Here is a 13,396-nt window from a genome sequence, read left to right as displayed (position 1 = left end):
CGGATGAGCAGTTTACGGCCAAAACAAGCTCCAAAATGAGCAAAAACACACCTGCGGCTGTTCCTCCTCTCTTCTCCACGTTTTTTCTAGTCTTCTCTCAGTTTTTTCAGTTCCCACACTTAGCTTTATTAGTTGGTCACCCGTGGCCTTTTAGATGACCTCAAACGGACCCCGAACAGGCCAAAAATTGACCTCGCAGTGCATAGTTGTCACCTTTTTGCATCATCCGCACACCTGGCACTCAGTTTTTCCAAATAATGCATCCCGCAACCACGTGAAGTGGACCCAAAAAGTGGTCCTCATGATGAACTTTCTGTATAAGTATCACAAGAAAACACCCACGTCGTGTCCATACTTCTCCGCGTGCAAGTAGTGACCCCGTTCGACCTCCTGACGCCACTCGATGCCATCTGACGCACCTGCTTACCTCATGTCGTCGGCCCACGGATATCTTCCTCGAGAAGTTTTACGCGCTACCAACTCCTCCTTATTGTAGAAAAAATACACTGGAACTGGTAATATTGAAAATCGATGCACTATGTACACACTGTCGTACATGTACACATGTGGGCCCCAAGTAACCACCTGGCTCTGAAAAATGGGCAATTCTTTATTTGATGCACCATGCATGTATATGTACATATGCGCAATCCCTTGCTCCAAAAAACTCCTGACAACGCTATGGAGTTACTAATAAAAATATGTGGTTTTAATGTTTTCAGGCAAGCATGGCAGAAGGTTGGGTGGTGCAAGAGGCATTTGTGTATGTCTCACAGTATCTCATCACAGTGGATCCATCATTGCCTCGTCTGTGGAGTGAAGAAGAGGATCCTAGGAAGCCTCAACCATTCCCAGTGGAAAAGGCTCACTCTTGGTCATGGATAGAGAGTTTCATGCCATAGTCAACAACTACTCTTTACTCAATGCCACTATCATGACCAAATGGATCAATATGTACTTGGAAGCCCGCGCAGCTAGAGAAAGGGATAGAGATGCATGGAAGAGGTTCCATGGAGGTAGACGTGCACCTCCTTTTCCTAAAGAGCTTGCAAAATATCCTGATTTGATTCAAGTAGAGTGGATCCATAATGCCATGACCAATGCCAAAGCACAAGGAGAACAAATAAGCCCTAAAGAATGGGAGTATGCACGAGGATGCTTGCGCAAGGTGAGTGTGTATATGTTATGTATGCATGTATGCAAATCACTTAATGAAATGCGATGTAACCTCTTATGCATTGTGATTGTAGGGTCTCATTTTCAACTCCATTTGGTCCGAAGGCCGACATTTTCGCACCCGCAAGATAGATAAGCGTCGGACCACTAATGATTGTGGCGTGATGGGAAACTTTGACACAACAACAGATGAGGTCAGATATTGTGGTACTATAGAGAGAATAATCAAAGTGGATTTCAGATCTTTTCACAAATTCCTCTTTGAGTGCCGATGGTTTGCGGGTGAGATCAAAAGACATGAAAATGGGCTCATTATGGTGGATTCCACTCAATTCCATCGGGGAAAAACTGACAACTTGGTGTATCCTAGTAGTTGCGAGCAGGTAATTTAGGCTATGTGCAATTAACTTAAATTAAAAATTTAAGTTATGTATATCATCTTGTTCTTTGTGTGTGACGTACAAGTCTTTTATGTGCCATGTATATATCAAAGAAGACTTTGGTATGTCATTCCAGTCACGGCGCGGGGTAGATCTATCTTTGCAGAGATGGACATTGAGCTAGTAATTGATCCCATCATACCATCACCACAAGATGCAGAGGAAGATGTAGTAGAAGTTAAAGAAGGTCAGCCAAACCTTGCAAATAGTCATCTTGAGGAGGAGGAAGAGGGAGAAAGCGATGATTATTCTAGAGGAGGTGATGGAGAGGAGGAAGAATCTCTAAATATGTTTATTGATTTGAATACTATGGGTCTAAATATGGATCCTAGTGCTTGTAGAGATCTTATACAAGATGAGAATTAATAAAACTCTCCATTCTTTCACTTGGTGTAGTATATGATTAATTTGCAAATGTTTCGTTATGTGCTTATGAATAGTATTTGTAATGGTTTTGTTGTGAGTTCAATGATTTATGTGTAGAATTTTTAGAGTGAAAGAGAGATTAAGTGAAGTGAGCAAGCATTCTGGAGACTGTAGGAGTTGTAGTGTGTAAATACATTTTGAGTTGTATTGAATTTAAATGGAAACCCGCGGGAGAGGGAGGGGGAAGGGGGTCGAGCCTTAGCGGTAATGTGCGCGGCAATATTCGCGGAAATGCATGCAGTAATATTTGCGGTAAAGTGCCGCTTGAGCATCAAAAGGATTTTCTCTCCTCATTTTGAATTCCTCTCTCTTGTTTTGCGGTAATGGCCCGCGGTAAACACCACGATCTCTCATAGTGTTTGTCTTGTCTAGAGTGGGATCCCACCACTCAAAAGCGCACACACACAAGTGTACACTTGTCACTTATCTTTAGGTAGGATGTAATTAAAGTACACACGAGCGCACACTCACACATGAAACTCTTCTGAACTGTAGTTCTGTAGTAGTTCTAGAAGCTAATGAAGCACTAACTTGCAACCATTAATCGAGAAATTACATACACATTCATGCTTAATAATTACACATAAATCTATCGCAATTTCCTCAAGCAAGGGTAGTGGATCTAGTGGCATAAGCCATGAACGTGCCCAAAAACATGAGTAGTTGGCAAATAGATTAGTGTTGATCTAAATGCAAATGCATAGAAATTGAATCAAAGAGAGACTGTTGCACAATACAATAGGGTATATATTGCAAATGATAAAGGGTTACAAATATTCGGCAGAATGTGCCTGTATATAGTCTTATACAAATAGACAGCCTTTTGACGCATGTGCACATTATGTGGCTGCCTATGCACAAACACAAGTGTCTTGTTCTTTACACAAAGGTTGTAAGAGGTTGTTCACATGGCTTGACACATGAGGTGGAAGGGGTTGTTCACACAAGAGATGCAACAAAACCTCGCATCCCAAAAATTGTCCCCATCTAGCCTGTCCTGAGCAGCAAACATCTTGAACACGTCTGTGTTGTTGTTAGCCATGGAAAATGTATGCACCTAATGTGAAACTGTCCGAAATGAGGAGAAACTGAGTGAGACTAGCACGTGCTATATAGCACAACCCGCAATAGATTGTATGGGGCATGTTATGCAGTAATTGGCACTGATAGCGATTCTACACAAGATGATAAAATTTCATGTGCAAACCCGATTGTAGTGGAAACGGGGTCGAGATGAACCCGAATCAAAAACTGAGCAGACTGAGCTCTACGAGCACACCCAAAATTTTTGTTGACCTGCAAATGCTCACCACAGATCACAGAAAATGGAGAAAGTGAGCAAGCGTGTGTTGGAGCTGCTGGCGATCAATCCTGGGAGGATGCAATCTGCTCTGATACCAATTGTTGGAATTTGGGTTGCATCAATAGGATGCATGACTATAGTCACCTACAAGAAAGTAACCTTTGGCAAAGAAATGATAGGGACAAGTCAATATATTCAACACGTTCTTTCCTTGTGATAATAGGTATCTTCAGAAAGTGCGGGGATTGGCTTTGACAATATTGAAGCTGCGATGAAACAGAGCTTCACTTAGTCCAAGTCTTGCATCGTCATTTGCAGAGGTTCAGTTTCCCAAGGGGTTCATGTTTCATTGCATACTTGAGGAGGTGATGTGATATATATATGTGACTCTCTAAATTTTCATGCGTGATTTCCAAAGGAGCGGGAGGTGGGATGATATGAAACAACATTGCAGTGTTCATAACTAGGCTAATAGTACAACAAGGATCCATAGTTGGAGTTGTATCATATTGTGGTTCAAATGGGAAGACATATTTACACACCATTCCTTCTCCCATCACTTTTTTAGGATTCTTGAACTTGTGTATCTGCTTTGTAATGACGAGATTATGTAGCTTAGATGAGGGACCATCTCCTGATTCCGCTAGTATGTATGCAACAATCTCATTCATAACTCAAGAAAGATCATCTTTGGAGATTCACATTTTAACATGAGCATGGAATGAGCCTCAATTTTGTATCTCGTAGTGCACTAAGTAATGATTTGCACAACCCAACATATTGCTTCCACCAAGAAAGTGTGCAAGTGGTGATGGAAGAGGGGTGCACACTCTATAGGACAATCATTCCATTTTATGTTTGGATTGTAGCAGCTTCTCAATTGTGATGACCTCTTGCCATCTAGTATGCAATACCTTATCTGCAGTGAATGTCAAGAACAAATGTGCGAGTCCCCATGTGTCCACCATTTCTATGAGGTCTCTTAAGCTTCTCCAATGCCAGGATGGAGTACTTAGCATTTTTTATGGTAGGTTGTATCGAATATTTTGCTTGGCAGCAATTTGGAGGGATGCATTCTGGTGAGTTCTCTTGTAGTTATCGATGTCCCTTTGCAGGAATGTATTGTTCATCGAGTTTACAGCTTGTTTCAATTGGTACATCAAGAGCAAGTATGGCTTGTACAATGTGTATATAGAGAAGAAATTTCCCACCCTCATTCTAATGTACTCAATGAAGCCCATTTCACCTTGGTAGTTTCCTTTTCAGATCGAAAAAAGAAAACATTGTGATATCCATATTTTGGATCCATGGGCTGGTAGTCCAATGTACTAAAAAGTGATTGCGCGCTCGTGCAACTAAGACATATCACATATTTGTATGCAATCGAACTCATGTGTGTCATTTGTACTAAATGTTGTTCTCTTTGCTGTGCTATAGAGATTTTGCAAAATGCCAATTTTTCATTAAGCGTCTGCGGACCTGCATCAGTTCAAATGGATCATTATCATAGTGGTGTATAACAATATTGCCTACAGTAGATGGTGAAAATACACATATGGATGTCCTCTTGTTAGGCTGCTCGACAATGACCTTGTACTTCCTAAGAATCGGATTGTTTCCACCATTTCTATGAGGTCTCTTAAGCTTCTTCAATGCCACGATGGAGTACTTGGCATTGTTGATGGTAGGTTGTATCGAATATTTTGCTTGGCGGCAATTTGGAGGGATGCATTCTGGTGAGTTCTCTTGTAATTATCGATGTCCCTTTGCAGGAATCATGTATTGTTCATCGAGTTTATAGCTTGTTTCAATTGGTACATCAAGAGTAAGTATGGCTTGTACAATGTGTATATAGAGAAGAAATTTCTCACCCTCATTCTAATGTAAATGAATCCCATTTCACCTTGGTAGTTTCCTTTCCCATCGAAAAAAGAAAAGAAAATATGTGTAACTCCATTGTGATATCCATATTTTAGGGTCCATGAGCTGGTAGTCCAATGCACAAAAAAGTGATTGCACGCTCGCACAACTAAGACATATCACATATTTTTATGCAATCGAACTCATGTGTGTCATTTGTACTAAATATTGTTATCTTTGCTGTGCCATAGAGATTTTGCAAAATGCCAATTTTTCATTAAGCCTCTGCGGACCTGCATCAGTTCAAATCGATCGTTATCATAGTGGTGTATAACAATATTGTCTACAGTAGATGGTGACAATACACATATGGATGTCCTCTTGTTAGGCTGCTAGACAATGACCTTGTACTTCCTAAGAATCAGATTGTTCCTTATATTGTGTGCTAGCATCTCTCTCTCTCTCTCTCTCTCTCTCTCTCTCTCTCTCTCTCTCTCTCTCTCTCTCTCTCTCTCTCTCTCTCTCTCTCTCTCTCTCTCTCTCTCTCTCTCTCTCTCTCTCTCTCTCTCTCTCTCTCTCTCCGCACCTACTTCAAGGATCGATTATATGCTAGGGTGCTGTAAATTTTGGGCCATCGCTTTCATCTCTTTTTTTCAAAATCCATAACTCTTATCTCTTTTTTAAAAATTTATTGCTTTCTTCCCTGCCATCCCTTTCATCTCTTTACCTTGTTTTATTTTAAAGCCATTCTCTCTCTCTCTCTCTCTCTCTCTCTCTCTCTCTCTCTCTCTCTCTCTCTCTCTCTCTCTCTCTCTCTCTCTGAGCTTGATCTCTTCTCACCACATGGCATATATAGCTAACTTTGCTCCAAGCTAAAAATCCATGTTACACAATCAAGGTAAAGATTTGAAGGGACGTAAGGTCAAGTGGGATCAGATCCTTTACGAGTATTGCTGCAAGTTATGATATCATAAAGGCCAGTACAATGTGGTAGCTAATGCCTTTCATAACATGCTTGAGATAAATGCTCTTGCATTTACAAAAACTCAGTGTGACTTCCCCCTATTTCTTCGAGGCAAGTGCGGACATAATCAATCTCACTCCAAGGTGTGAAGTCATGTTATGAAAACAGATCTTGTCAACACTCAAGCTAGGTTTAAGGACGACTCTACACAATGTTCCACTTTAACTAGTATGATATAACTAATAGATGGAAACATTTTTCCATTGATAAGGGCTATTTACTCTAGTATATGTACTGACGAACAATGACATCAGGCACCAAAGCCTTTATGAATGTCATGATAGTCCTAGTATAGTAATCAATAGGGCAACCTCAAGCACTTCGCGATGCCTTGGATCCCTTGGTGGTGGAGTGCCATTTAGCTGGGCTTCAAAAAGGTGGTGGATCTTCCTCAGCTATACCTAACATGGGCATGGGAGATGTGATCAAATGCTACCATCAATCTAGGGTCAATCCGATATTACGTTGTCATCATAGATCTTGGTCACAAAAGTAAACTCGGGTATTTTTGTAAACTCGAGTATCCAAGTTTACAAATATACTCGAGTTTACTTTCTCTCGCCTCGATACAGTTGCATGTCAAAAATCCACGAAAATGTCGACATTTCACACGTGAGTAGGGGTTCAATGCGTCTCGAATTAAGGTTCCTTACAGACCGGGGTGGCCAAGCATTGCGAGAGCCAACGAGGCTATTGCGTGTCAAAAATTTATAGGCTTCATAAATCTCACGCTGGACATGAGTTGGGCAGTGGAGCTCCTCCATCCAAATATGGGCAGGGGTTGAGCCACGGACCTCAAGTGTGAAAAGTCACCGACTGAACCAATCAGCTCACCAAAAATCGTAGAAAATAGGGCCACACATTTAAATACATAAAAATAATTTCTTTCTGTAGTTTGTAAACGTTGTAGCCCGTCCCATTGTGAGATGGGCAGACACATTTTTGGTGTGTATCCAGCCTTACAATTTTTCCGAGTCTACTTTGTCCAAGTTTGCCCGAGAAGGCGTATGTAGTCTGAACCCAGACTTAGGTGAAAGAAGCTTTGGGGAGTGTATGGATTTGGAACAATCGCTCTAGACCAAAGAGTGTTAGTGAGTTTCGGCGAAAGGGCAGTCCCTTTTGGGGCATTTACCCTTCCGCCTACTCCCCGTTGCTTGACCGATTGGCTACGGCGCTCACCCGTTCTGAGGTATCAAGCGAATTGAACCCACAACCTTTGGGGAGTGTTTTGATTTGGAACAATCGCTCTTGACTGAAGAGTGTTAATGAGTTTCGACGAAAGGGCAGTCCTTTTTGGGACATTTACCCTTCCACCTATTCCCCGCTGCTTGACCGATTGGCTACAGTGCTCACCCGTTCTGAGGTATCCAGACTAAGGTGAAAGTAGCTTTCGAAATTCAGAGAGCTGGTGAAGCGCCTATATATGAGACGAAACGCATAGGGCGTGGCAGGCTCCAAGAGGCTAGAGAGATAGTAAAGAATTGTCAAAGCAATATAAAAGGAGAGATCGTCATGCATGACATACCTCAGACAAGTACTTTTGAAAGACGAGGGCATAACACTCCAGGGGGAGAGAGAGAGAGAGAGAGAGAGAGAGCGCAACCCACTGGATAGTGTCAAGAGATCCAACAGAGAAGAAGAACAAGAAAGAAGCAGAGAGATCAGAGAGATGGCAGGTGAGCAGGTACAGCTACTGAGCTTTTGGGCGAGCGCATACGTGATGAGGGCGGAGGTAGCGCTGGTGCTGAAGGGGGTGGACTATGAGAAAGTGCCACAGGACCTCAGCAACAAGAGCGAGCTGCTGCTCAACTCCAACCCCGTCTACAGGAAGGTTCCCGTGCTGCTACACAATGGAAAGGCCGTCTGCGAGTCTGGCATCATCGTGGAGTATGTCGACGAGGCCTGGCCCTCTGCGGACGGCGACAACTTGCTCCCTGCAGACGCCTACGGGAGGGCTATGGCGCGCTTCTGGGCAGATTTCGTAGACAAGAAGGTAAGCATTATGCATTCATCCGGCATTCGCCCTCAGGCCATTCGTACACACAGAAGAATACACTTTAGTGGCAAAAGGAAACGGTATCCATAATTGAAACTGCCGTTTGTGTATGTGCAGGTATTTGATGCGTTATTGGGAACACTGAAGGCAAGCAAGGGAACGGAAGAGGAGAAGGCGGCGGCAGAAGAGAATGCGGTGGCGGTGATGAGCACGTTGGAGGAGGCGCTGATGAAGGGTAAGGGTGGGGAGGGGCCCTTCTTCGGGGGCGCTCGGATGGGGCTGGTGGATGTGATGCTGGTGCCGCTGCTAGTGTGGTTGCCGGCCTTTGAAGAGCTGGCGCAGCTAAGCCTTCCCTGGGCTAACAAGCTCCCTCGCTTGGAGGCGTGGTTCGCGGCCAGCAAAGCGCACCCTTCTACTGCTGTGCTTCCAGAGCCTCCTAAAGTCTCAGAGTTTGCCATCAAAGTTTTTCTCCCGCGATTCGCCAACTAGCCCCGTCCTTCCAAACACTTCCAATCTCAATCCATTCACAACGTCACCCAAAAGTTAAAACTATCATTTCGAAATTGCTATAACATTTTTTCCACAACTAGTCATTTTTTCATCTCTTAACTTCCTAGGTGTTTTGACAGTCTGTACTGTAAGCCAGGTTTCCTCTTTAGTGTTTTATTCTTTCCTAGGTGCTTAATGTTTTTTTTATATTAAAAAAAAGCTCAATTGAGCTTTCATTAATCAAAAAATGATACACAAAGCTTTGACATATCCTTTGCACAAGGTTATCCTAGAAAAGAATACATCCAAGCAGGGCGGACTAGCCTTACTAACGCATCTTGTATTTTTGGTTCCTATAACATCGGAATTTCCACCAACATGTATCCAAAATAACATTTGAATTAAGGGGATCTTTTTTCCTATGAAACAATAACACATTCTTGGATTGCCACATAGCTCTTAATAAAGTGCGAAGCCCTTACTATGCATATGTCATCTAGAAGGTCAAGATTATCAATGTGTCTTGAGTCCATAGCAAGGTTGCGTCTAAAGAATGGGATTCTCAAATGAGTGAGGACTTGGCTGTAGACTAAGCCAGTGAAAACTCTGATTTTCAGAAATCCCCAGAAAAGGTGTGTGAGGGAATCAATTGGGTGACTGCATTTGACACAAGCACCTTTAACAAGACCTCTAGCTTTGGTTTATCTTCGGTTGGGCTGACTTGCGGAGATTTATAATTACGTAATTACCAAAAATTTTGTGTGATCACAAGGTCTTATTGACACATTAATTACATAATCACACTTAACATGACCACAAACAAGCCGGTTAAGAGAAACCAAAAAACCCACAAAAAGACCGTTGGGCTATGCAGTTTTCCATGCGGGTCGTCGAAATTAAATTTTTTTCTTACGAGCCTGCCGAAAACCCACTGATGCTCGACGGGCCCGCAAAACGATATATATAGGGCCCCGATCGGGCCCTATATATAAAATCCAATGGGCCTTGACCGGCGGGCCTGTTGGGTGTTAATCCTTGAGCCATTTTGAGAGAGAGAGAGAGAGAGAGAGAGAGAGAGAGAGAGAGAGAAATGTCTTTGTAGGTATGTCGAGAGGAGACAGGAAGAGAGCGGGTCGTGTGGGAGCGTGCTCTTCGTAGCAGTGCGCGTCAGTAGCAGAGTAACTAACCACACGACTTGTGTGTGTTGTGTGTGTGTGTGTGCACGCGTTGTGTGGTAGTGTGTCTTTTTTCGTATTGTGCGGAAGTCATGAGATACCTTACCACACAACGCAAGTGTGTGCGTAAGCTGTTCTACAAAACAGTGCTTACCACGGGGGTTATCACCTGGGTGACGCGGAAAATATGATGTCCTTGTGGTAAGTATTGACTCACTATCTGCGTACTATATCGGTAATGCGACGATTCTAGTATCCTTATGGTGAGTCAATTTTCATGTCCCTTTCCAAAAAAACATATGGGTATTGATCGGTAACGCGGCTATATGATGCTCATATGTAAGTTATTATTGCTCTTTAGAACGGGCGACATTCGATCGATGACGCGGATAATTGAGTGTCGTTTGTTATAATCGAAACATCTGTTTTTGCATAAATGTGGTAATCAGGTCGTTAACCGGGCCGTACGAATGCCATATAATTTGTATGTGCATGTGCAGTTCATTTTTTTAAGTATTAAGTATATGAAATAGTTGGTCACTAATGCGACAATTAAGAGTATTTCATATACAAATGTTTGAATTGATCGATATTGTTGTTTTTAAGTGTTCTTATGAGAATATATACTAGCTAATCATATTCAAGAGAATGATTTATTCATCATTCATCATCGCTATTTTAAATGCTACATTCACATAAGTAATATTCACACTATGTAAAAAAGTATATCACGTAATTTGCATGTAAAATATTCATTTTTATCTTTCTAAAAAGCAAGACGTTCTTTGCAATTTATAATTGGTTTGTGTACTTTTAATATTTTAAAATGAAGTCAAATAAGAATGGCAAGATGTACATCATGATCCATATATCTTTTGGGATGCATTTTTTTTGAAGTGAATCGTTATAACGTGCAAAATATAAACTCACGTTGTCAGGAGTTTTTTGGAGCAAGGGATTGCGCATATGTACATACACATGCATGGTGCATCAAATAAAGAATTGCCCATTTTTCAGAGCCAGGTGGTTACGTGGGGCCCACATGTGTACAGGTAGGACATGGTGTACATAGTGCATCGATTTTCAATATTACCAGTACCAATGGGTTTTTTCTACAATAAGGAGGAGTTGGTAGCACGTAAAACTTCTCGAGGAAGCTATCCGCGGGCCGACGACATGAGGTAAGCAGGTGCGTCAGATGGCATCGAGTGGCGTTAGGAGGTCGAACGGGCTCAATACTTGCACGCGGAGAAGTATGGACACGACGTGGGTGTTTTCTTGTGATACTTATACAGAAAGGTCATCATGAGGACCACTTTTTGGGTCCACTTCACGTGGTTGCAGGATGCATTATTTGGAAAAACTGAGTGCCAGGTGTGCGGATGATGCAAAAAGGTGACAACTATGCACTGCTAGGTCAGTTTTTGGCCTGTTCGAGGTCCGTTTGAGGTCATCTAAAAGGCCACGGGTGCCCAACTAATAAAGCTAAGTGTGGGAACTGAAAAAACGGAGAGAAGACCAGAAAAAACGTGGAGAAGAGAGGAGGAACAGTCGTAGGTGTTTTTTTGCTCATTTTGGAGCTTGTTTTGGCCGTAAAGTGCTCATCCGAGGTCGGATTTGAGCACTTTGACATTGTAGACTAGGATTTTGGGCCGTTCCGGACGCAATGGAGCTGTCCATTTTGCCAAAATCCTCACTCTTTTCCTGCTATTTTTGTGTGTAAGTTTCTCCTATGAGCGAAGTTTCTGCTCTAGTTTGTGATTGTATCTGGCTTATTTTACCCATATTGTGTGAGCTATTTGCCCCATTGGTGTTGGCCCAAGCTCAATTGTATCTAAACATAAGAAATTCTCCTCTGTTGAGCTGAGTTTTTTGGGTGTGTGTGTGTCTGTGTGGAGTGGGCAAGTGGATAGTCTCTCTCCTCTCACTCTAGAGGTGTGTTCCCTGTCTCGGCCAGGTGTGTTGTCTAAGCCGAGTGGTGCCCCATAGTGTGTGTGTGTGTATCTTCCCAAGAGTGTGTGTCGGGTCGTTATAGAGGCGCTGTGTGTGTTTTCATCCCGCTCACATTCTTTTGGTGCCCCCACGGAGGATCTTCTTCGAGTATCTTCTGCTTCGAGCTTCGAGCTTCGAGATTCAGGGCTACAGGTTACAGGTTACAGGTACAGGTAGAGGTGATTCACACAGGTACAGGTAGCTGGAGTACAGTGATATACTAGCAGTGATGTCACTTGCAATTGTTGTGGGTATGCATCACTTGGCGCCTATTTGAGCGCATTGTCTGCTGGATTGTACGTTACTTGTGGAAACTGCCATTGTACGCATTTGTGGAGCCATACTTGGTTGTATTTGGCAGTCCCAGCCATTTCTGAGACTTGGTCTGGAAGATAGTCATTTCTGAGACTTGACTATACGCGATTTGCATTAGCCTTCGTGTGAGGGTCGATAGCGTGAGGTTTTTATTGAGCTGGGGGATTCTCAAATGTGGAGATCCTTTCGGTGATACAGGTAGCTGGAGCACCCTTTTTGTGACCTCGCCATAGGCTATGTACTAGTGAGTCCTAATTGATGCTCGGGTTCTATTGTTGACAGTTTATGCATACATATACAGTCTATATTTTGGGTTCCCACTGCTCTATTTCTGGGGAAACTCTGCCAAAAATTTTCCAAGTTATGTGCTAGGTCAAGTGGGAAATAATCGAGGTCGAGGGAGGTTTGGAAATCAGCCAGGAGGTGAAGAAAGGCCTAGGAATGGTGTTGGACAAAGCAATAGTAGGTTTTGGAGGCAGACGCCCACATGTTATAATTGTGGAGAGTTGGGTCACATCAGTCCACAATGTGATAAGCCACCAATGATGGGGGAAGACATGTATCCATTGCCAAGACAGGTGTTAACTAGGTCAAATGATTATGGCATCGAAATTAAGGGAGATGAAGGAACCAGTGGATTAACCCAAGATGAAAAGGGAAAGACAAAAGTGCTAAGTGTAGTCACCTTGGAGAAGGCATCAAAGCTAGAGGATACGTTAGTGATGCCTATTGGGAAGAGGACCACAGAGGATAAAGAAGGAAGAAGTGCCCTAGGTCCTAGTAAGAAGAAAGGAAAGAGCCATGAAGGCGAGGATGTCAAGGCCAAGAGGAAAAGGAGAGCTCGTTGAAAGTTGCATGTTTCAGATTTTCCACTAGGGGATGGGCAATTAAGCTATGACTTGAAGGAGGATCTGACGAGCAGGAAGGCAGATGTTACTTTTGGGCAGCTTATAGAGATGGTGCCTAAGCTAAAGCGACAGTGGAAGAGGATGGTTAACCCAATGGAGAAAGAGCCAGAGAGAGGTTCAGTAAAGGTGTTGGCAATGGATGAGCTACCTGACATTTGTCCAATAGTAGATGTGTGGCATAAAAGGAAAAATTTGGGACAAAGTTATGTAGATGGCGGAGCCCAAATATGCGTCATAATACACTCATGCGTTGAGAAGATGGGTCTCACAGTGGCTGGGGTGTCACGTTTTC

The 13,396-nt window shown here is 42.9% G+C and overlaps 1 protein-coding gene across 1 annotated transcript; it reads left to right on the top strand.

Annotated features, from left to right (window-relative positions):
* Positions 1-7,786: 7,786 nt before the first annotated feature.
* Positions 7,787-8,826, top strand: LOC147427110 (glutathione S-transferase U19-like). Its single transcript, XM_086498385.1, has 2 exons — positions 7,787-8,222; positions 8,343-8,826. The coding sequence occupies exons 1-2, from the start codon at positions 7,899-7,901 to the stop codon at positions 8,712-8,714; spliced, it is 696 nt and encodes a 231-aa protein (XP_086354511.1). The 5' UTR covers positions 7,787-7,898; the 3' UTR covers positions 8,715-8,826.
* Positions 8,827-13,396: the final 4,570 nt, after the last annotated feature.

The sequence above is a fragment of the Adiantum capillus-veneris genome, chromosome 24, assembly GCF_014529385.1.
Source record: "Adiantum capillus-veneris isolate H3 chromosome 24, ASM1452938v2, whole genome shotgun sequence".
NCBI lineage: Eukaryota > Viridiplantae > Streptophyta > Polypodiopsida > Polypodiales > Pteridaceae > Adiantum > Adiantum capillus-veneris.
The sequence above is the reverse complement of the archived record's forward strand: the minus strand, read 5'-3'. Positions and strand labels throughout refer to the sequence as shown.